We start from the raw sequence: 23,896 nt of genomic DNA on the forward strand, positions 1-23,896 counted from the left end.
GTAATGTAAATGCTATGGAATTTAAATTTCACATAAAACTTGACTCTTTTTCTAGAAAAGTCTTTTAGTCTTTGACATCTTCATCTCATTTTTTTGGTTTGTTTTTGTTTCTCCAGTTCAGCTTCTGAAAGCTGCTGATTTCTAAAATATTTGTAGCTATTTACTATTATTGAATGCTTGGACTGTGTCAGGTGCTATGGTAAAGCCTCTTATGGTCTATCAACATTAATGCTCACAAAAACACTGTGAACTGGGCAATACTAGACATCAAGTTCACCAATGCTACTGATGTCCAAAAGGTTCCCAACTCTGTTTCTCACTTGATAAATTGCACTGTTGGGATAATGCTATAAAATCAAGTATTTAGAGGCACCTGGGTGGCTCAGTTGGCTAATCGCCTGACACTTGATTTCAGCTCAGGTCATGATCTCAGGGTCGTGGGATTGAGCCCCGTGTAGGGCTCTTTGCTCACCAGGGAAATCTGCTTGAGGATCCTCTCTCCCTCTCTCTCTCTCTCTGCACCTCCCTGCTGTAACAAAAATTAAGTGTTTAAAAGGCAGCCTCGGGACGCCTGGGTGGCTCAGTTGGTTGGACGACTGCCTTCAGCCCAGGTCATGATCCCGGAGTCCTGGGATCGAGTCCCACATCGGGCTCCCAGCTCCGTGGGGAGTCTGCTTCTCCCTCTGACCTTCTCCTCGCTCATGCTCTCTCTCAAATAAATAAATAAATAATCTTTAAAAATAAATAAATAAATAAATAAATAAAAAGGCAGCCTCAATCCCTGGCCATCACTATCTGCGATGATTGTGAAAACCTTACCTGATGGTGTTTCTAGAGTGAAGGCATCTGTCAGTTTGGACAAAAGTTCTTGCAGTTCCTTTTCCTCGAGCTCATCCTTTCCCTCCTGGATGTTAACTGTCTCTTTCCTTTTTGCCAGTGCCAGAGTAGGACTGTTCATTTCAGTGGGAACAATCCGGGGGTCGTCTCGCGGCAGTCCCTCCTGAGAACCGGTTGGGGAGCTAAAGATTTCCTTTGAGATCTTTTGTGCTTGGCTTTGTGCCATGGTGCTTTGTGTTGACTTCAGCTGCGAAATGGCCTCTGGTGATTCTGAATTTGGTAGAGCTTGCTCTGCATTTGCTTGACTTTGGTGACTTTTAGTGACTTTGGTGTCAATTGCAGTTAGGGAGGCAAGAGGTTCCCATTCTGAACAATCCTCAGTGGCTTTCCTGACCTGGGAAGAATCTCCTCCCCTGCAAAGCCTTTCAGCCTTTCCGTGGTCACCCTTGGAAATCATACTTTGACAGGAAGACGAGGAAGGAGGGAGTGACTGTAACACTGCCTGAATAAAGAAAACTTGATGAAGAAACCAACATTTATCTTACCGTTTTCATAAATGCGTTTAGTTTTAATCTCATACTAAGATATTTAATGTGAGATTTTTCTTTCTCCTTTCCAAATCCATTATTATTGATTTTATTTTATGCCGTCAGTTCAATGTCCATCTAAAACTATCCACAAAAGAGACAACAGCTCAGATTTAAAAATATCACAGGGAGTAATTGCGAAGCATTTGGGGAAAAAAAAAATCTAGGTCCTAAATGTTCAGGTTCTAAAAATATCATAAGGAATTTTTAAGAACATCAGCATCTATTGAATTGGTAGCTAAAATGTATTACAATAAAACATGTTCATAAGAATCCACCTGAGAAGCTATGTCGGGGTGGGGGGCGGTCATAATAAGGCACAGGTTTAAAATCTAGGGCACAATTCCCAAAGTGTGGTCCACAGACTCCTGGAAATCCCTAAAACCCTTTCAGAGGTCTGTGAAGTCAAAATTATTTTCACAATGATACTTAGATGGTCACTAGGTTGACATTTGCCCAGATAGTGAAAAGTCACAAGTAAGTAACGCTAAAGGAGTTAAAGCACTCTGGGTGTCTTAGTACAAATCAAGGCAACACCAAATAGTGCTAGTGGTCACGGTACTCCTCACCATCACGCTCTCACAGCTAAAAAACAACCAAATAACAACAACGAACAGTTCCACTTAAGAATATCCCCCCCCCTTTTTTTTTTAAGATTTTATTTACTTGAGAGAGAGATAAAGGTAGAGACAGAGCACAAAGAGAAGAGGAGGGGCAGAGGGAGAGGGAGAAGCAGACCGCCTGCAAGGCAGGGAGCCCAACATGGGGCTCAACCCCAGGACCCTAGGATCAAGACCTAACCCAAAGGCAGACACCTAACCAACTGAGCCACTCAGGCACCCCAAGAATATCCTTGATGACCTAAAACTCTCAATTTTCTTAATTACAATTTGTCTAATATTGTATATGATGAAATGGGAACCGTGTAAGATACCTCTAATATTACTGAAACACAGAAGATGCCTTTGGTGTGAAAGAATGACTTGCAGACTCTAATTCAGATTTGGATATTTGGTAAATATTCTCTCAAAAATGAGTGAAGTGAGATTGGCACAGTAAGGAAATAATTGACAACATGTATTGCCAATTTTAAGAGTTGAGTTTGTAACAAAAATCAGAATTTCAGAAAACACATTCATTACCATGTGCCTAACAGACTTCCGATTCCTAAAGACTTTCCCAGTGAGGATAATGGTGATATTAATGAATATGATTTCTTTGTCAGGGTGGGGGGTGGATATGTATAATGAGCATTAGGGAGCTTGGTATAGCTCAGTGAACTTCCACATTACCAGTGATTCACACTACAAAATCATGCATGGGTAGAAAATCCATTCAAAGAGCACAACAAAACCTTGTATTTTAATGGAACAGTGTGTGAAGTGGATACAGTTTCAGATATAATGCTGCAACTATCTTTTAAGAAACGAACAGTTATTATGTGTTGGTGTACTACCAAAGAAAAAGATCTTCAATGATGTGAACAGACTATTAAAATATTATTCTCTTTTTCGGGGTGCCTGGGTGGCTCAGTGGGTTAAGCCTCTGCCTTTGAGTCAGGTCATGATCTCAGGGACCTGCGATCAAGCCCCACGCTGGGCTGTCTGCTCAGCAGGGAGCCTGCTTCTCCCCACTCTCTGCCTACTGGTGGTCTCTGTCAAATAAATAGATAAAACCTTTAAAAAATAAAATAAAATAAAATCTTATTCTCTTTTTCAACAGCAAATCTCTGAGGCCAGATTTCTTCATATACTTCAACTACAACATCTTGCAACAGATTGAATGAAGCAGTTATGAAAATCTGTCTTTCGTTAAGTCAAATATTAAAGAAATTTAAAAAAAATATAAAGCAATACCACTCTTCTAAAATTTTTTAAAAATATGTAGTTACTGGGCACCTGGGTGGCTCGGTGGGTTAGGCAGCTGCCTTCGGCTCAGGTCATGATCTCAGGGTCCTGGGATCGAGTCCCGCATCGGGCTCTCTGCTCAGCGGGGAGCCTGCTTCCTCCTCTCTCTCTCTGCCTGCCTCTCTGCCTACTTGTGATCTCTCTCTGTCAAATAAATAAATAAAATCTTTAAAAAAATATGTAGTTACTGTTTAAAACTGTTCCATATATAATGGGCTTATTTCATTTTTAAATTAATAAACCTTTAAGCCACTTCTCACTTTTAATTTTGATCAAGGTAGAGAACAATAGCTATGACCCAAAAAGGCTCTTTGGGATCCTCAAAATGTTTTAAGAATGTACAAGGGTTGCATAGACCAAGAGGCTAAGCATCAGTGCTGTAAAGGACCGCTTTGCTCTGGATCTATAGTTTCTTAACCGGCACCAGTATACTACCACCAATTCTCCTAGTGGGTCTGAAGGAGAAGGATAGAGTCTGAGGGTGAATGTGGGAGGAGGTGAGGGTATGGAGAGAAGAGGGAAAGAGAAGAGGCTGATCAAAATGAGGTGAGAAGCTTCAGGCTGAAGTCCTCCCACGGCCAGTGGATTTGAGGTCCGACTTCCGGACGTTCCACACTTCCTACCTGGAGATCCTGCCCCATCTGCTGTAGCTGGGTCCACAGGCTATCCTGGTTGGCTGTAAGCCTGTGAATCTTGGTTTCAAATCTGCAACTTTTTTCTTCCTGCGAGGCATAGATGGCTTTCAACTTGTCTTTGTATCGTTTTAACTGTTTTTTAAGGAATCTGCAAAGAGGACACCTTTGAGTGATTTGAAAGGGAAAGAGGTCAGCTAACTAACTAGCTCCCTAGCGACATGGGCTGTGAGTCTTCTTTGTGGGAGAAGATGCTGGAGAAGTCCATGCCTCCACTATTATTTCACATTGATCAATGCTGTTTAATATTGTTCAACCATTCACTACGCAGCGCTGACCTTCGTGCCCCCTACGTACATGACTCCACCAAGAACTTCATCGGCACTGGAGATGTTTTAGAAAACTCATCCTGCCTGTTAGGGAGTAATTTTGGCAACATACCTTGACTAGCTACCTAAATTTGAATATTGATTTGTTAACCTTTGGTCTATGCATGTCCTGGCCAAACACCTCACACCTGACCAGGATAGGGAAGGAACAACGAGGCAGGCAGTTCATGAATTGTGAATCTGTTTTGGCTCCTCTTCCTAAGTCTAGTTATTCATTGGTTTAAGAATGAACCAAGCAGTCAGGGCAATTTTTTTAAATCACTAAAATAAACACACAACCATAAACCAAATAATGATAAATAAAATAAAATAAAACAAAACAAAACAAAAAGCAGATCATGTTACTCCTCTGCTCAAAACTCTCCAATGGTCCCCCTAGTTTAGAATACGCCAAAGTCCTTCGGAGGCAGACAAGTCCCAACAGTTGGCCGAGACCCGCCCCCTGCCTTCTTCTTTCCCCTGCTCTCGGCCTCCTCTTGCTCCCGCACTGTCTTGCAGCCACACACAGCTCTTGGCTACTCTAACACACCAAGCATGACCTCCCCTGAGAGTCTTCTCTTTGGCCCCTCTGCTTGGATCCCTCCTTCTCCAGGTTCTTGCTCTCCTTAATTCTCACGTCCTTCAAGTCGTCTCTCACAATTGTATCACAATTGTATTTTCAGTGAGACCCTCCCTGATTGCCCTCCTGGAAACTGCAAACCAGGACTCCGAACCTTGCCTCCCACACCTCCCATCCCCTCCCTACTTATTTGTCTCCAGGTCTAATTGTTACAGAGCACGATACGATCTGAGATTTTGGACTTCACCTCCAGTCTTCAAACCTCTGGATAGTCACATTATATGACATAGGACATATTTTACTTATTATTTTAATTATTTATTAATTACTCTATTGCTTAATAATTGCTTATTGCTTCTTTATTCTGGCAATTTTTTTCTTCTTTTTTGCTTGTTGTCAGATATCCCTCAGCCCAGGCCTAAAATAGTCCCTGTTACAGAGTACATATACAATCAAAATTGGCTGAGTAAAGTACAGTCTTACCTTTAATCATTGTGGTGGGCATATTTGTGGAATTTGTAGACATGATCTCACCGGTGCGAAATGCAAAAGATTTCTCAATGTTGGAGCCTTTGAAATTCCTAATTACCAATTTCCAAGATCTTAAAAAAGTCTTGGAATCTGGTTTGGGTTTCCACCCAAAGGGAGCGTCTCTGAAGGAGAGCCCTTAAACTTCTAGACAGTCACACTCAGGTGAAATGGGAGTCTGACTCTAAAATCCTTGATCACAATTGGAGCTTCAAATATATCTTTATGATGGATTTTTCAGAAAGGAGTCAGCCCAGGGGTTTGATAGCAGATAATAAAGATACATTCTTATAAGTCATCTCTGGCTGGTTTTTTAGGCAGTGTTGTGCTCCTTATGACCACGAGTGATAACAGTTTCTCTCTTTTTCCTATGCTGTTCTCCATCCCCCAATCTAAATATAATTAACCAGATTATGTATGTTATCCTTAACTACTCAAATAGAGCCAAAGCCCTCTTTTACCTTCCTATTAGGCTATTTCTCTTTTTAAGGAATTTCTTCTAAATTAAAAAAAAAAGGCATGGTGATATCTTTGTAGAATTTTTTGCCATAAAAGCAAAAATGAAATGCTTTTGGTTTGTCTCTGCTGTCAGTGTTTGTGCATTCCCACGTGGGTCCTACCTTCTTTCACTGTGGAGTGCATTAATGGATTCATGAGTTCTCCTCAGTTCATTCCTGAGGCTGACCACAGTCTAAAGCAAGAAATACAGAAAATAAATCTTCGGCTTTTGGTTTGAATTTAAGCCACATTCCTAAAAACTCACCATAGGAATATGATAATTATATATATATAAATTAAATATATAATACATATTAATTACATATATAAAAAGTGAGTCATATTTGGGTTTCCATTCAGATATGATGCAGATGTTCATATGCTCACAGGGAAGTTTCATGATCTCATATTTACATGGTGCTTTTTTCTTTTTTTTTTTTTAAAGGTTTATTTATTTGACAGACAGAGATCACAAGTAGGCAGAGAGGCAGGCAGAGAGAGAGGAGGAAGCAGGCTCCCCACTGAGCAGAGAGCCCGATGTGGGGCTCAATCCCAGGACCCTGAGATCATGACCCGAGCCGAAGGCAGAGATTTAACCCACTGAGCCACCCAGGCGCCTCTACATGATGCTTTTCTTTAAAGGATTTCAACATAAACAAGATCTTTAGATTTTAAAAATCCATTATAATAGTCTTCTGCCCGAGTTAGGTTCCTGCCCAGAAAACCTCCTTCCCCAAAAGCATCTACAAAAAGCACTTTCTCCTCCTTGGCTCAAGAAATCTTTCCTTTCAGGGCACCCAGGTGGCTCAGTCAGTTAAGTGTCTGCCTTTGACTCAGTTCCTGATCCCAGGATCCCGGGATCGAACCCCACATCAGGTTTCCTGCTCAGTGGGGTCTGCTTCTCCTTCTCCCTCTGCCCCGCCTCTTGTTTGTGAGCACTCTGTCTCAAATAAATAAATAAAATCTTAAAAAAAAAAGAAAAAAATATTACCCTTCTATCCGCCACCTTCTATTTAAACTTTCTCAACTTTCCGTTGCTCTCCGCATGGATGTGTACTGTGAGTCACAGCTTGTCTCTTTGAAATCACCAAGGCTCTTTGCGTTAATAGTGATCAGCTCAGCAGCTCTCATTTGGGGTTTTCCCACCAAACCTTGTCACTCTTCATCCACGTTCTGCTCCCTGAACGGCACCCAAGTGCAAGTCCTGACCTGGTCCTGCCTGGCCCAGCTTCTGGGACACCATGAACTGGCCCTTGGCTCCCACGTGTCTGAATGGGAGACTGGATTTCATTACTCTACATTTATAAGCAGCTGTGGCTACACTCAGTGGCCTCATCTGGTTCCTGCAAATGATCTGAAGAGGGGTTGGCCACCTTGGGAACACGGGTCTACAGGAACAGCCTGAGAAAGGAAGAGAGGAGGGCAGGAAGAAGGAGCTGAACTACAGACATAAAGTCATGCAATCTGGTTGGGGTGTACTCTGTGGCCCCTCCGCGGGACCTGGGCCTATTTGCCTCTTCATTCAAAGGCTCAAGCAGCTTCCAATGCCTCACATAGTCTTTGCATCAGTGACCTTTATATTATTAATATCAATGTTATCCTGTGGCATGGGTCGTTCTGCAGTTGAGAAGCATTTCAGGTTAGCAATAGGTCCTATGCTTTAGGTTGTCATTCTCAATTGACACACATGAGGCTGTTTCCAGTCTTTCAAAGTACAGGCAATGCTGCAGTGAACCAAGCTGTACCTGCTTCCTTGAGCAGATATGTGTGGGCAGCTTTCTCAGCTTTCAAGATTAATAGATACCAGACGTTTGCCCACATTGGGCACGCACACGACTCATGCCCACGCACGGATATTTGAAAATGCATAAATACACCACAAACAAATGCAAAGATCTACCCCAAACAGATTACCTCTGGGGAAGTAGGAGCCCGCCCTGGGTTGGGAATTAGCGCTGAAAATAACTGTCATTATCTGAAATATCTCAACTTTTTATAAGGCAAACAGATTGAGGTCCTATTTGTATAATAAAAACTTTTCTTTTTCTTTCTTTCTTTCGTTCTTTATAATTAGAAATGTTCTCCCTTCTTTCTTTCTAGATTTTATTTATTTATTTGACAGAGAGAGAGCACAAGCTGAGGGAGAGGCAGATGGTGAGGGAGAAGCCGACTGGTCCCTGAGCAAAGAGCCCAATGCAGGGCTCAATCCCAGGACTCTGGGATCATGACCTGAGCCCAAGGCTGATGCTGAGCCAACGGAGCCACCCAGGCGCCCCTAAATTTTTTTTTTTTTAAATCAAAGGAAGAAGTGTACTGCATGAATAAACATGAAGGACGTGAGATAGAATGAAACGAGAGTGAAGTGAAGGAGAGAAATCCAAACACAGAACTTCTGTTAAATTTCCTCCTTCGGAAAGAAGAAACGTTAGTTTAAAAGCGGGGGGGGGGGCTGCATTGAAAATGGCTCTTCCCTTATTCAAAGCAGGAGCTAGAGGGCTTTTCAGGGCGACTCCGCCCGTGGAAGCCGGCGATCTGCCGGTCGCCCGCGAGGGGGCGTGCGAGGTCCGCGGCGCGGCCTGCAGAGGCTCCTCTCGGGCCGCGGAGGGTTAACGCGCGCAGCGGCCTCAGGCGGCGCAGCGGGAAGGAGGAAGTGCGCGGGTGGCCGCAGGACCTCTGCACGACTGCGGCGTGGGAACTTCTTTCTTGGGTGATTGAAAAGCATTACAGGTACGATTTTGAAGACCTTCCTTAGGGTCAGACTATACTGATTGCACTGATTGGAGGGAACGCCTGCCGGTGCAGTCGCAGAGGAGGTAGACTTAGCCACAGTCCCCTCAAAGCTGAGCTTGGTCCGCTAAGAGGACAGTCCAGGTGACTGGCTGCAAAGGGGACTTGTACTGCGGGAGTGAGAACTGACCACTTTGGAGAGCAACAGGTAAGAGAAAGTTCATGTTGCTCAGTTACATGTAGATGAGGGTTGGTTTTATGTCTTCTTAAGGGTGTTAATATTGAGTCTTCTAAAACATGCCCAGACAACAATACAAATTATATTTAATTGTGTGGACCACCATAGCCATTAATTCATGGTTTTTAGCTGAAGTACTTTTTTACAATGAACTTCATGCTTGCCAACATCAGATTAACCTTATACATGCTACTCTTCATGAAAAACTATGCAATTGATTATGTGAAACAGGCCAAAGACTGATCAGGAGTTATGTATTTTGAGAATATAGGTTTTCCTAATAGATACTGATTTGATCCTTCTGATACAAATGCGATTTTATTCTTTTGGCGTAAAAGTTGAACATATTTGAGTTGAATTAAAGTAGAAATGTGAAGATTTGAAAAATAAAATAGTTTAAAAGACTTTAACTAATTTGAAAATCTTGTGGAAGTAAGTAATTTTCTCAAGAAGATTAAATTATCAAAGTTAACTGAAGAAAGCATTAACAGACCATCAATTTTGAAGAAAGAGAAAAAATTATCTAAATATTATAAAGGGTCCAGTGTCCTAGGGTTTTACTCCTAAGTTCTGTCAATTTTTTAAAAAGATTTTATTTATTTGTTTGACACAGAGAGACAGTAAGAGAGGGAATACAAGCAGGGAGAGTGGGAGAGGGGAAACAGGCTTCCCGCTGAACAGGGCACATATGTGGGGCTTGATCTCATGATCCTAGGATGATGACCTGAGCCCAAGGCAGAGACTTAACGACTGAGCCACCCATGTGCCCCCAATTCTGTCAATTGTTAAGATACAAATAGTTCTTGGGCTCCTGGGTGGCTCAGACGGTTGTGCAACTCTTCATTTCAGCTCTAGTCATGATTTCAGGGTCATGGGATCCAGCCCCACATTGGACTCTGCACTCACTGGTGAGTCGGCTCATGGATTCCCTCTTGCACTCACTCTCTCTCTCTGCCCCTTCCCTTGCTTACACTGTCTCATTTAAATAAATAAACAAATCTTTTTAAAAAATAAAATAATTCTTATCTTAGATAAATTGCTTCAGACACAAGAGAAGATGAAAAAAGGAGTAGCTGCTGAAAATGCGCAAAATTAACAAAGACAGTGTTGAGTGATAGAAAGAGAATATTTTGACTCATGAATGTTGCGATTCTAAATGAGAAATAAGCAAGGCAAATTTAAGTCATATTTAAAAAGGATCCACTGTGAACAAATATAGGTGTTGGTTTCAGCAATGCCAGGAATGTTTACTCTCAGGAACTAATGGTGCAATGCTCCCAGCAGGAAAAAGCACGAGATTATTTCAAATGAGGCTAAAAAGGAGACTTAAAATAAATAAATTCAAAATCATGTCTGATTGCCTATTTCAACAAAAACAAGACAAAACAAAAAACAAAAAAAGTAAAATAGAAAAAGGACTTCCATAAAATTAAAAGGAGTTTCAACCCAACAACTAACACCATCCTACTTAACGGAGAAGCACAAGAGAAGTGCCCTCACGAAATCTCCTCCCATTTAAAGGAAAAGAAGCTGCCCCGTCATCTCTTGCATTATTCAGTATTGTTCTGAAAGATCTGGATTCTCTCGGGAATGAAGACATGCAGTAGACATGAGAGGTTTAAATATTGGAGAGAAAGAGACCAAAATATCCCTCCCGCCCCCCCCTACACTGCATGATTGTTTAGTTGGAAGCAAGAGAGTCAAACTAGACCAGTATTTGAAATTAAGAGAGTTCAGAAAGGTTTCTCTTTATAAGAAAACCATTAAAAAAATCCATAACTTTCCAGTATACCATCATTAATAATTAAGAAAAAGGTACTTTTTCTTTATTCAAAATAAGGGAAAGGTCTTTATTCAAAATAAGAACAATAAGCATAAAAGAGCCAGGTGCCCTCAGTGAGAAACCTAGACTAAGAAGTAAGACACATACAGCCATTACTGACAGAAGTTTGCACCTCAAAATACAGGTTTAATACAAATCAAACCAAAATACTACTAAGATTAACCTGGCATCTTAGGAATGATTTTAAAGTCCTTCTAGAAGAATAATTGTTTAATAAAAGTTAACAATTAAAAAAATCAAAATAACAATCATGTCTGCATGACACCAGAAGAGGGAGCCCTAGACCCTCCGATCCATCATCCCACCCCAGCCACACTGATTAAACATCACCTCTGTTCTTGTTTCTGCCTGGGGAACTGAGGGAAGGACTAGGCCGTATGTCCAAGCCCTGATTTCACTGGGGGTTGCCTGAAGAATGGGCTATTTCAGTAAAAAAGCAGGAGTAGGGGAACATCCTCACCTTCTAACGTGCCATCCACAATAAAAGCCAGGTAGATTTAAACCTTAAAGTTCCAAAAAAACCAAAAAACAAAAAACAAAAAAAAAAACCAAACCAAGCCACGTTAATACCACCCCCACCCCCCCAAAAAATCAATCCATGTTACAGCAATACAGCTGAAGGCTCATTTGATTTTTTTAATGCAGAAAAATTTTCCAAGCATAAAATTGTGTGAGAAGTCAGAAAAGGTTAATAATGTTTTCATAGGAATTAAAAATGTCTATATATAGCAAGTCACATTATAAATTAGACTAAAAGGAAACAACCATAAAGAAAGGTTTCCCATTGCTAGAGTTTTAAAAGCTCAAATACATTAATAAAACAAGCTGATGCATTGGTAAAACTGGGCAGAGAACAGTGACAGAAGAGCAAATACAGTCGCCTTCTAAGTGAAGAAGAAATGGACATTAAGGCGAATAAAACATATTCTGCTCATAAAAGTAACAAAATTCAAAATTTGGTGATGGTAACAAGTTACAAGTAAGAGTAACAGGGATCAAGAGAAATAGTTATTTGAATTCACTGGGTGCACAGTTTGGTATATCCTTTCTAAACAATATTTTTTCAGTAAGTATTAAGAGTCTAAAAATATTCCCACTTCTCATCCTAGTAATCCCACAAAAAGAAATAAACCCTATCGAACTATCTGGGAAATCATGTACAAAGAATAATGCACAAGGATTTCAATAGTATAATTTCAAGTTTTAGCAAAAATTGGAAGTAATTCAAATATCCAACAAAAGAAGAGGGGTTAAATAATGTTACATCCGTTTAAATGAAACCTGCAAAACAATGTGTGAGAAGATTTGTAATGGCAATGGGAAATGCTCAAAAACACTGATACAGAACTATATCAATAATACATTCTGCAGTATGATGTAAACTATATCAGAAGTATTTGTAGGGAAAGAAGTACACTAAAATATTAACATATTAACATTAAAATATTAATATTAGTAAAGAGTACACTTGTCACAATGGGCACTGAATAATGTATAGAATTGTTGAATCACTATATTGTGATTCAACACCTGAAACTAATATAACTCTGTATTTTAACTATATTGGAATTAAAAGAAAAATCTTAATAAAAATATTGAAATAGTGGTTATATCATGATTTGTAATTGTAATTTTGTTCTTTGTTGGCTTTTCCAAATTTTCTGTAATTAATATGTAACGCCTTATGATTGGAGATAAAAAATTATTTTAAACAATATTTTCTTTGATCATGTTAACATCTTGAAAATATTCCACACACCACACTGAATCTCACGGCATCCTTACAAAGTGGTCCAGACTGTTTGTGCATTGGTTCCTTTCCCTTTTGGACTCACCTGAGGATGTGGGTTGCTGTTGTCGGTTTGCTGAGCCTGAAATATCGTTGGAGATACTTGTCTGGAAGCCTCTGTGGCTACAGTTTCCACTCTTCTAGTCCAACTTCCATGTATTGGTACTTCAGAGCTGCTGTACGGAACCAATATCCTGCTATAAAGCAGAGGTTTATAAAACATTGTAATGATAATTATTAGGCACGACATTAAGGAAAGCCTTTTTAGAAAATTTTAAATCAGATATTAACTCTGATATTCTAAATAGCATTATATTATGTAGTTCCACTTAGTTTCATTCCTTTATTCAAAAATGATATTTTTAAAATTTATTTTTTAAAGATTTTATTTATTTATTTGACAGAGAGAGAGAGATCACAAGCAGGCAGGCAGAGAGAGAGGCAGAAGCAGGCTCCCTGCGGAGCAGGGAGCCTGATGCGGGGCTTGATCCCAGGACCCTGAGATCATGACCCGAGCTGAAGGCAGAGGCTTAACCCACTGAGCCACCCAGGCACCCCCAAAAATGATTTTAAAGCATCTCATCATCTTGAGTTATTGAAGATAAAAGATGGAAAACAAAAGCAGAGAACTCCTCGCTCACAGAGATTTCATATTTAGTGAACAGATGAACATACGATTGTTATTGACATGATGTGATTTTATTTCTACAGAACGTGATGGGCTCACAGGGAAAGAAGTGATTATTGTGTGGTACACTTAATTATGCAGATAAGCAGTGGGGCATTTGGGGATAACCCTGGACTTCTTTGTCACATATCTTTGAGTGACACATTCTCTTTCTACCCTATGTGAGATCATTTTGATTCCTTTGGGTTGTTCCATACTGTTTTCTGTACTCATCCAAACATCACATATATATACTGAATTTGTTTTTGGAACAAATATGACATTTCACGCACACTGTTCTGCCACTTACTCTTTTTGTTAATGGAGGATGATGAATGCTCTCTACTGTCATAGCTGGGTGCTTAAATCTGTTCATTTAAGTGGATTCATTATATTCTGTCGTCTGCCTGTATCACGGGTGTTCCACCATTTTTCTACCGGTAGACTCTTAGGTTCTTTCTGGTTTATTACTCCACCCCTCCAGTGCTGTTATGTGTGTCCTTATTTACTGTTTAGTGGTACTTTCATTCCTATAGGATCATCCCCTTCAGTATTCAAACATGCTGTTAACTTTTCCCATCATAACAAAACATTCTCTTCATGTCAGGTACCCTACCACCTACACTATCCCTTTGTTCCCTCTACTGTAACAAATCCTGGAAAGAACTGTATTCGTGTCTTCATTTCCTCAGCTCCCATTCTCTCCTAAACCATCTCTAGTCTGATTTTTTTCTACGACCACCGTCCTACCCTGCTCTTTTTGAGGTCATCAATGATTCCCTTGTTGCAAAGTCCAAAGGCCAATTCTTACTCGCCCTCGCACAGCATTTGACAGAGTCGACCACGCCCTCCTCCTTAAAACACTTTATTTACCTGCCTTCCACGATTCCTCATTTTCTTGGTTTTCTCCCGGATCTTTCATCTTTCTTGTCTCCCCTAATGGCTCATCTTCTGCTCTCCAGGTGTGTAGTGTGGACTGTTGTAGGGCTCAATCTTCTATCCTCCTCTTTCCTGTCTATACTCTCCTTGGTGATCTCATACAATCTCACAGCTTGAAGAGCCATCATGCCAACAACTCCCAAATTTGTACCTCTGGGAGACTTTCCTCCAAATTCCAGCCATGAATGGGGAATGGGCTATTCAACATTTCCAAGTGATGTCTGAGATCTCTCAATCTTAACATAGCCCAAACTGAACTTCTGATCGTTCCTCCCAAACCCGCTCTACCTACAGTCTCGCCATTTCAGATCACAGCTGCTTTCTCCTTCTACTTACTATGGAATACTATACTATACAATAGATGAGAGTAGATACAAGATCCAAGAATTGACCCATAGATCTGAGGATGAGAATATAAGTTATCTTAATTGATCCAAGTATATAAGGAAATCTGATATGTGACAAAGTTGGCATTTTAATTAACGGGGGAAAAGTTAGCATAATTGGCTATGCATCTGAAAGAAAGCAAAGCCAGACCCTTGCTGAAATAAATTCCAAATGGATTGAAATTCAAACTCAACATTAAAAAATGAAACACTAGAAGGACATTTAGAAAGTTACGTGACCTTGCTTCTACCCTTGCCTCCACCCTGCCTTCCCTCTAGACTATTCTCAGCTTCTCCACTTTCTTGCACTCTGCCACACTGGCTTCCTTGCTGTTCTTTTTTTTTTTTTTTTTTTAATATATTTTTTAAAGATTTTATTTATTTATTTGACAGAGAGAAATCACAAGTAGATGGAGAGGCAGGCAGAGAGAGAGAGAGAAGCAGGCTCCCTGCCGAGCAGAGAGCCCGATGCGGGACTCGATCCCAGGACCCAGAGATCATGACCTGAGCCAAAGGCAGTGGCCTAACCCACTGAGCCACCCAGGCGCCCCTTCCTTGCTGTTCTTTGGACCTGCCAAGCACACTCCCAGATGGATAGCCAATTATGTTTTTTTTTTTTTTTTTTGGTGAATGAAAACACCACATTTATCATATGTTGGGTTCCCATTTAGGCTTATATCAATCATTAAATTTTGTATTCTTGTCCTCAAATCTGTATGTCTATTCCATTTTTTTAGAGAGAGAGAGAGCAAGCAAGGAGGGGCAGAGAGAGAGGAAGAGGGAGAATATCAAGCAGGATCCATGCTCAGACCAGAGCCAGACAGAGGGCTCGATCCCATGCCCCCAAGATCATGGACTGAACTGTAATCAAAAGTCATATGCTTAACCAACTGAGCCACTCAAGTGCCCCCCCCATTCTTTTTTTATATAATACTATTTGGTCTTGGTTGTTTATAGTAAATTTTAATATCTGTTGAAGAACATCCCTTCCCACTAGTCTTCAGTTTCATAATTTTAAATATTCTTGTTTAATTTATTATTCCAAAAATGTCTTCAAAATAGTTTTTTCCTATTTAAAAAACATCGTGACTCTGTTTGGAAATGCACTTAGTTTAAATACAGTTGATTCTCATTACTGATGGCCATTATACTCTACACAGTCACTGTTAACAATGTTAGGGAAAATTGACCCATTGCTTCAAGGGGAAATAAAAGGTTAGGTTCTTGCTAGTCTCTGGTCAGATTATTTTTGTCATCCAAGCAACGTATAACTTTGTTTTATGCATGTCTTGTATATGGACACCTTATTTAATACATACTGTCAATTCGTTCACATGGAACCTATGGTCAACAGCACTATAGCTCATGCTTGAATGAAGGTTGTTTAACATACAGATTTTCTTCTTAAGGTGCTTCATAACCTTTCTGTGCTTGGGAAGAGCAGACAACATTTCAGCACCATGTTTGGGGGCAATTTGCACTAGTGAAATCACCATTAAAAAGCACAAAAATGTGAAAAGGATGTGTTTATGGTATGAAAGCTGAAACAAGAAGGCAGAATGATTCTGTCCGACCTCAGGGGTACAGCAACAATTCAAATATTTTGCCACTCTGTGCCTGTCTGCAGATGACCAGGGAAACATCACAAGTATTGATTTTAGGGTTATACATAAATTTTCATGAATAAGTGCATTCATAAATACAGAATCTATGAATAATGAGAATCAATTGTATTAATTTTTGGAGCATGTACAATTCTTATGCCAGAGTCTTCTCTTCCAGGAATTTGGTATGTTTCTCCTTTCGTTCAAGTCTTATTTGCTGTATTCTGAAATATTATAGTTTTTGAAAATGTGGTTTTTGTATCCTTTTTGCTAAGCTTTTTTTCCCCTAAGTTTCTCTTTAAAATAAGTTTTACAGGTACTGTAACGGGGATTTTAATAAAATTTCTAGCTGATGACTACTATCATAATGAAGACCTACTAATCTGTGTGTATGCATTTTATTTCCCACCACGCCAAGCCTATTTATTCTAGTTATTTTTACTAGAGCCCCCTGAGCTTTCTTGGGAACTTAAAATCATATTAGCTGCAAATGAAAGTAATTTTGTCTGTTCTACTGTTTAATTTTCTTTTTTATTATATTTGCAAGAACTTCCAAAACTATTTAATAACAGTGTTGATATTTGGCACCTAACTTTCAGTTATGTTTTTTGCAAATGAAAGTGTTCTCAGTGTAAACTATTATATGTAAAGTAAGTGAAACCACATGAAAAGGAGGCTTTTTACCTTGCAGGATATTTGCTAAATCAATGAATGAATTTAGTATCATCACTTGGCAAAATCACAAATCTCTTAGAAGATGGCCAGTAGTAATGTGTCAACTTAATAGATATTAAGGATGTGTTTTGCTTCTTACCACATTGTTAAATAATAATGTCCCACATTCCTTTCTCCTCCATAAGACACTAATCAGAATTTCTGAACTCATTAATATCTAGGTGAGGCTGAAAATTATTACATAAGAATTTTACTTTGGGAAACACTGTTGTACTCAGGTGGACAGAGTAGAACACACTGACATTCTAAAACCCTTTAGCTTTGCATAGCGATTGAATTTCCTTTCCTCCTCTTATCTCTACTGATGCCACTCTGGGAGTAGGACAGGTCATCCCTACTATCAGGTGAAGACACTGAGTCCCAAAAACATGAAGTCACTTCCCCAAGGCTACATACCTGCATGAGGACAAAGCTCAATCGAATTTCATTACCTTCTCCCAATACTTTGTAATCACTCTTGTGACACTTTCCCATGCTCCATTCTAAAAGAGTTCATGTCCTACCTTATTACCCCCATCAATTCCTTCACCTTCATTGTATTATTCAGGCCATTGACCTATCATTCAATAAACATTTATTGAGTATTTGTCAAATTTAGACATTAGTTACAGATTCTGGAAATATATCTGGAAACAATAAAAATTTCTCCAGCCCTGCCCCTGAGCTTACATGATACCAAACAAACAAAAAATAAAAGTAAAATATATAGGGTGTGAGGTACTGATGAAATGCTCTGAAGAAAAATAAAGCAAGGGAGAAAGATTGTGAGTGCCAGAGGGGGACAGGGGCTGAAATGTTAAGTAGTCACGAATGGACTTATGGATGAGATAGCATTTGAACAAAGACCTCTATGGGTCTTTATTGCTATTATTATTATTATTATTACTATTATTTTTGAGACAGAGAGAGAGCATGTGCATGTGTGCAAAGGCGGGGAGGCGGCAAAAAGAGAGGGAGAGAAAGAATCTTAAGCAATCCCCATGCCCAGTCTGGAGCCTAACCTGAGCCAAAACCACGTGTCGGAAGCTTAAACAACTGAGCCTCCAAGGTGTTCCCCCTCTAGGTCTTTAGGAGTCAGGCTCAAGCCATGCAGGTTGGTGGGCTTGGGATACTTCCTTAAGGTAAAGGTTTACATCATTAGAGGGGCGGATCTGGCTTAGTCTTGTGGGGCGGGGGAAGGAATGAGGACTGGAGCACAGATAATGTGGGGCTGGGGAGATGAAACTGGAGAGGTTGGGGGGGGATATGCAGAACTTTTCTAAGCCTTTATGACTTCTAGTTTTTAGCTTTAAAACAATGGGAGGAGAATGGAGGGGTTTGAGGCTAGGAGTTTGGGGGAGGCGGGCACATGAGGGATGCATCATATTTTCACTTTCAAAACATCAGTCTGGCTTCAGTGGCCAAATGAAATCAAATTAAGAGTCTGGATCTTTGTGTTCTAAGTATGAGAATGTAGGAATTTAGACAAGATCTCAAGTATTCAATAAATCCAGATGACTAATTGACACATTGTATTGTTCCTTTGCTAGGGAAAGATGAAACCTGCCTTGAAGAAGACAGATGAATTGGTGCCTGATATCTTTGTTCTTATTTTTAAATTCCTTGTACTATATTAAAGATACACATCAAATGATAAACTCTCTAACTTTGAAGATATATTGATAACAACCTGCTAAGTAAATGTGATATGGGTATAATAAATGGCATCTAATTGGAATGTCAACATATACTTTTTCCTTTAAAGAGCTATAAAAACTTGTTTAGATTGGAAAGTGACAAAAGGACCCTAAAAATAAGGTCTGGGATTGAGACAGAAATATGCTGGTGGGTGTCTGAGAAGAGATTAGGAATTACAAAAGGAATTAGTAAATGAATACCATTCTGATTTAAATCTATCTGTTCTACTCTCACTAGATAAAATGGTAGTGAATTAATATTTCTGGGTTTTTTTTCCTCCCCAAAGTTTGATGATCATAAGCCCACAGAAACATTATCTTTTTGCTTTATTTTCTACAATTTTTAATTTTGAAGAAGTGGTTACTTCCAAAATTAACATCACAAAGACTTTTGTAAAAAAAAAAAAAAAAGACTTAATTTTAAGTAATCTCTGCACCCAGTGTGGGGCTTGACCTCACAATCACAAGATCAAGAGTTGTATGCTCTACCTACGGAGACAGCCAAGTGGCCTTATCACAAAGACTTTTTAAAGTCCTCTTTAGACTGGTAATCTTTTGGTAAGTGCTGGGTGACCTCATACCCCAGTGATGTTGGGTATGTTTTGGCTTAACCCTCTGGAGCACAACTTGGTGTTCTGAATTTTGAGAGTTAACAGAGTTAACAACTTTTGATCCAATGATTTTACTGGAGTAAATTTATCTTAGTAAAATATTAAAACTATAGGAAGATGCATGAATAGAGATGTTGAGTACAGAATTTCAGGGGGCAAATTCTAAAAATAACCAAAATGTTCAATGATATAAGGGATTCCTTGTATGTTATGATACTTCCTTATAAGGATGAGAGCAAGGCGATTAAAAATAATATTTTGAAAAAAAAAACAATAATATTTTGGAAACTAATGACATGGGAAATACTGTCCATATGGAAAAGAAAAGAAGAATGTAATATTGTATCTACTGCGTAATTCCTGTTTTGTTAATACTAACATGTGACTAGCATTTGTCTGTGAGTGATAGGATTCTGTGTCTTTTCTTTCCCTTTTTAATAAAAATTCAGTATTCATTCTAAGTTAGGCTTTCAAAAGCAAACCAATAGAAACTAAAGATATAAAAACAAAAAACAAAAAACAAACAACCCAGGGATATAAAGCCGTCATTCAAATACTTTAATATTAAGTGTCTTCTGTGTTTGATGCTTTAGTTGGAATAATTCTAAAAGATGGGATGGGCCATTTGGAAGTATTTTTCGCCTCTTGTTCTGTTTGAAAATTAAGGATCATTTCTGGAGGGGAAGTGCATCTTCAGCCCCCGGCCAGCCCAGCCTCCTGCCTTCTTTCTGACCAGCACTAGGAAACCAGGCCTCTGGGCTGCCGCTCTGCAGGACGGTCACTCACAGACACTCACCCGGCCTGTGTGTCATTAGCCAGCTTCCCTGGAGTCGCCTGGTCCAGCAGCCACCGCCTTCTCGAAGTTTCTTTTCTCCTACTGCGTCCTTGGAGCAGGTTGCTTCTGAGGGTCCTGACCAGGCATTTCGTATTCTCCTTTGCCGACATCTGCCGGAACGGCCACCCGTAAAAAGGAGAGTCCTATCAGAGTACCCAGGTCTTTTTTCCTCATTTGGGCAAACTGGCCACCATGAAAATTTGGAATTACTTCACTCACTTTTATGTCCTCAGAAAAATCATCTTCCTTCATACTACCTGCATATCTTGCCACTCTCTCTGCTTGTCCACAGAGTGTAAGTTTCCAAATTAAATACCACTCGCTTACAATTAACGCCTCTTCCTGAAAGTGATCCAGGAACGTGGAATTCTAAAGCAAGAAGGGGTACAGAGCAGGGCTAAATCCAGGGCTGCCAACGGATTCTCTTCAGAACTGGATGATCACTGGTGGATTTATCTCCAGAAAAATGCTATACATTTAATTCTGTATAAAATTTCAGTGGATTCACAGACTCTCTGAGGTCCACCCGTCAACCCCATGTTAAGAACCTTTGCCAAAAGAACAAAGGAATGAGGTATCTTGTTAAAAATTCTCAGCCCTGGAAATCTGAAGTGTAATAACAAAATGACCACACGGTGTCAGTCTAACATCGATAAGTCCTATTCCTCCCCTGAGTTTTAGGAAAAGGGAGCTTGTGGGCCAATGAACTTGAGCATCTGGGTTATCCATGTTCCGCAAAACAATGCCGGCTGGGAATTCTTTAATACCTCCAAGCACTTGACTTTAGTGGACCATTCATGTTAAAGCGAAGGAGGGAAATCTGTCCTTGGTAGGGATAGCTAACCAACACCCTTCACTACTGCCCTGTTTGAGGGTGATACCTCTGTACAGAGAAACTGAGTAACGGGAACTTAGTGAAGAGAAGAAAGTGTTCTTTCCGGGAAAATGAAAATGCTCTTTGCTTAAAATTGACTATGCTATTTCTCTTTTTTTCTTCAAAAAGTCTGAATTCTCTTGCTGAGTATTTGGAATTTTCTTAAAGGACATTTAAAAGGCAACTATGAAGTCTTAGTTTTCTATTCCTTCCATCCAAATGCAGATGGTAATTTTTCCCTTTCATTTTTCCTAAAGAAAAAATACTGGAATTTCAGGAAGAGACATGTGAAAAGAGAAAAGTTTTCCCAAAAGACAGTAGTAATTGAAAATCTGATTTTCTCATTTTTACCAAACCAAGCCTTTTCTTTGAACCCCGTACTCACTTCCAATGTTTCTCCCCTTTTATTCCTCAGATATTTTCTGTCATATATTGTGGGACCAGTCCCGTGAGATTGAACTCTGTTTGGCCTTTTCATGTCCCCAAAAGTTCTATTAAAATCTATGATGTAGAGAAAGCATATGGATACTGAGAGGTATTTTTGGTGGAATTTGTTTCTTCCTTGTTACTTCCTTAAATATTGTTGTGAATGAAAGGAACAGAATCTATGGTTTTATCCAGGGAAAGTTCTTTAGTTGCTGCAGCTGGCCCTGACTGGATTCATAAAACATTGGTGTGCAGTGGGTTAGAGGTTACCTGGACGCAGACCTCCATCACAGGATGGACCTTCTGGGGAGATCCTCTGTGAAGCCCAGCAAAGAAGCACGCTTGGCAGAGGTCAAAGTTGAGACACTTCAGACAGCGGTATCTGCCAATAACAGTGGAAGTGCGGATAATGTCACAACCAGCCCGTGAGCAGATCAGGTGTACAATGAGCACCCCAAAACAGACAGGACACATCTATGCTATCAAGGAAGTGCAAAACTTCTCCCAAACTTTGTAGGGATGTTAAATGACTCTAACATGTTTATTTACTCAAAGAATTAATCTTTTGGTGGTACTTTTTTATAATATGGCATTATATTAACATAGTTTCACCCAGCAGACTACAGTCTGGAAGTCTGATTCATGCCCCCCGGGAATATACCAAGCACGTTGCCTACGCAGGGTACTGTGTGCCACAAACCTTGGGATAGACCCCTAAGTCTGGGGCCACCTCTTCTGTGGCTGCACAACGCATTCATATATTTTGAATTTAGTTGCCCACTTAAAAAATAAAATAAACCAGGAGATTTTTCAGTATATTCTGACCTTTGACTCCTTTTGAAAATTGTCAACATCTGATAACACTGGACCTGCATTCCCTGCATGGTACTGGGGAAGATAAAATTGTGGACAAAGAATCTGAAATAAAATTTGCAATTTTCTAGAAGTCCGTCTGTAGGAAAGAAACGGGGTGGAGGAGGGCTAGTTCCTCTAGCCAGTGTGTGTGGGGGAGAGGGTCGGGGAGAGACCCCTGCATCCAAGTTTCTTAACACATCAACACTGAAGTCCTTCCCATACGAACAGTGGCATCCTTAAGTCTCCGGTGGTAACAGGGGAAGAGAGTATCTTGAGACACGGTGGGAAGGAGGGGTGTCTCATAACACTCAGGGAAAATAGGGTGATACCACATCTCTGTGCTCTTCAAATTTCATGTCTTGCTGCAGAAAGAGGTTAGGGAAGCTTGCAGTACTAACTAGCAAAGTTCAGCAATATGTGATTATGCACCACAGGTGAGGCATTGGAAGGCAAACGCTGTAGGAGGGAGACAGGCAGAGACACCTGGGGGTGGGTGAGAAGTTTTCGTAGAGGAAGAGCGCCTTTGGGCTGGAGACCAAGGAGGATGAAATCAGAGAAAGAAGAGAGCCTCCTTCGTGGCTCCAGAGGGGGCTGGAGCCACGAAGGAGGGTTTGGAGCACCGCACGTCTGTCAGACCTGAGTTTCAGACATTTGGATTGTTCTAAAGAACAGAGGAATCCAAACTTGGAATGCCCCTGAGGCTGGATGGCAGAGCAAGAGAATGTAAGGTCTGTGAGATCAACCATCAGCTGCCCTTGTTCACGGCTGTACCCCAACACCTAGTTCCATGGTAAGGTATTAATAACTGGTGTCCAGCAGCTAGAATAGGAGGTAATGTTTTGGAACACTTACTAAAGGGCAGGCAGTATACATGTGTTGACACATGGGTCATCACCATGAGAGCTCTTTAAGGGAAGATGTTCTTATGATTATCATTGTTCCAGATGAAGAAACTGAATCAATCAGATTTTAAGCGACTGACACCAAGTTACACAACTTCTTGGTCAGTGGTAGAAGTAGGCTTTGAGCCCAGGGATACCACCCGAGTGGAGAAATAGCTATTTTAGCAACTAGCATGGACCACCAGTGCCAGAGGCTTGAGGCAGAGAGGCACACACCACCATTCCTAGTGACCATGAAGTGGTAACGTCAGCTCGGCGGTTCAGAGGATACCTAGTTAACGCTGCAGACTTTTCAATGACCATTAGTTGAATGAAGATAAGTGAGTGACTTAGCTTATGCACAAGGAAAATGGGACTAGTAAACTCTGCCTTCTTGGCTTTGCAAAGTTTTACAAAGCTTTGAAAATTACTCAACATGCGTAATTGGGAAGACAATTGCTGTTTGCAAGAATGTATAATATAATATTTTAAATAAGGATTATTTATAAGTACTGATTGCATTATCCAGCATTACTGTATGGCTGCCCTTGACTCGTCTGGGACAATACACTGACCCTAACCTTGCATTAATTCCTTTATGCTCAGAAACTACCTACAGGTATACAAGGAAAGGTATAGTATGAATAATGAGATTGGTCTGTTGATGTCTTTACCAGGAAAAATCAAGTTGGTTTTTTTTTTTCCCAATCTCATCTCAACTTACATGGTTATTATAGAGCATAAATGTGATGTGTCCAGCTAAAATAGAACACTGGATTAGCATCAATCTCTGGTCTTTGCACTTTTTCTTATTTTAGAAGGTTAAGCCTTTGCCTTCTTCTGTTACCTCCAGGTCTGCAAACACTTCTGCTC

General features: G+C 40.1%; 1 protein-coding gene across 1 annotated transcript in view; it reads right to left on the reverse strand.

Moving 5' to 3' along the window:
* The window catches only part of DYTN (dystrotelin), a 47,872-nt gene that overhangs the window by 7,185 nt on the left and 16,791 nt on the right, over window positions 1-23,896 (reverse strand). Inside the window, exons 8-11 of the mRNA XM_044241421.1 lie at window positions 21,558-21,669; window positions 19,949-20,097; window positions 3,955-4,114; window positions 820-1,339 (exon numbers count right to left, since the gene is read on the reverse strand). Coding sequence (XP_044097356.1) covers window positions 820-1,339; window positions 3,955-4,114; window positions 19,949-20,097; window positions 21,558-21,669 — 941 coding nt within the window. The remainder of the gene's footprint in view (window positions 1-819; window positions 1,340-3,954; window positions 4,115-19,948; window positions 20,098-21,557; window positions 21,670-23,896) is intronic.

This window comes from Neovison vison, chromosome 3 (assembly GCF_020171115.1).
Source record: "Neovison vison isolate M4711 chromosome 3, ASM_NN_V1, whole genome shotgun sequence".
In the NCBI taxonomy this organism is placed as follows: domain Eukaryota; kingdom Metazoa; phylum Chordata; class Mammalia; order Carnivora; family Mustelidae; genus Neogale; species Neogale vison.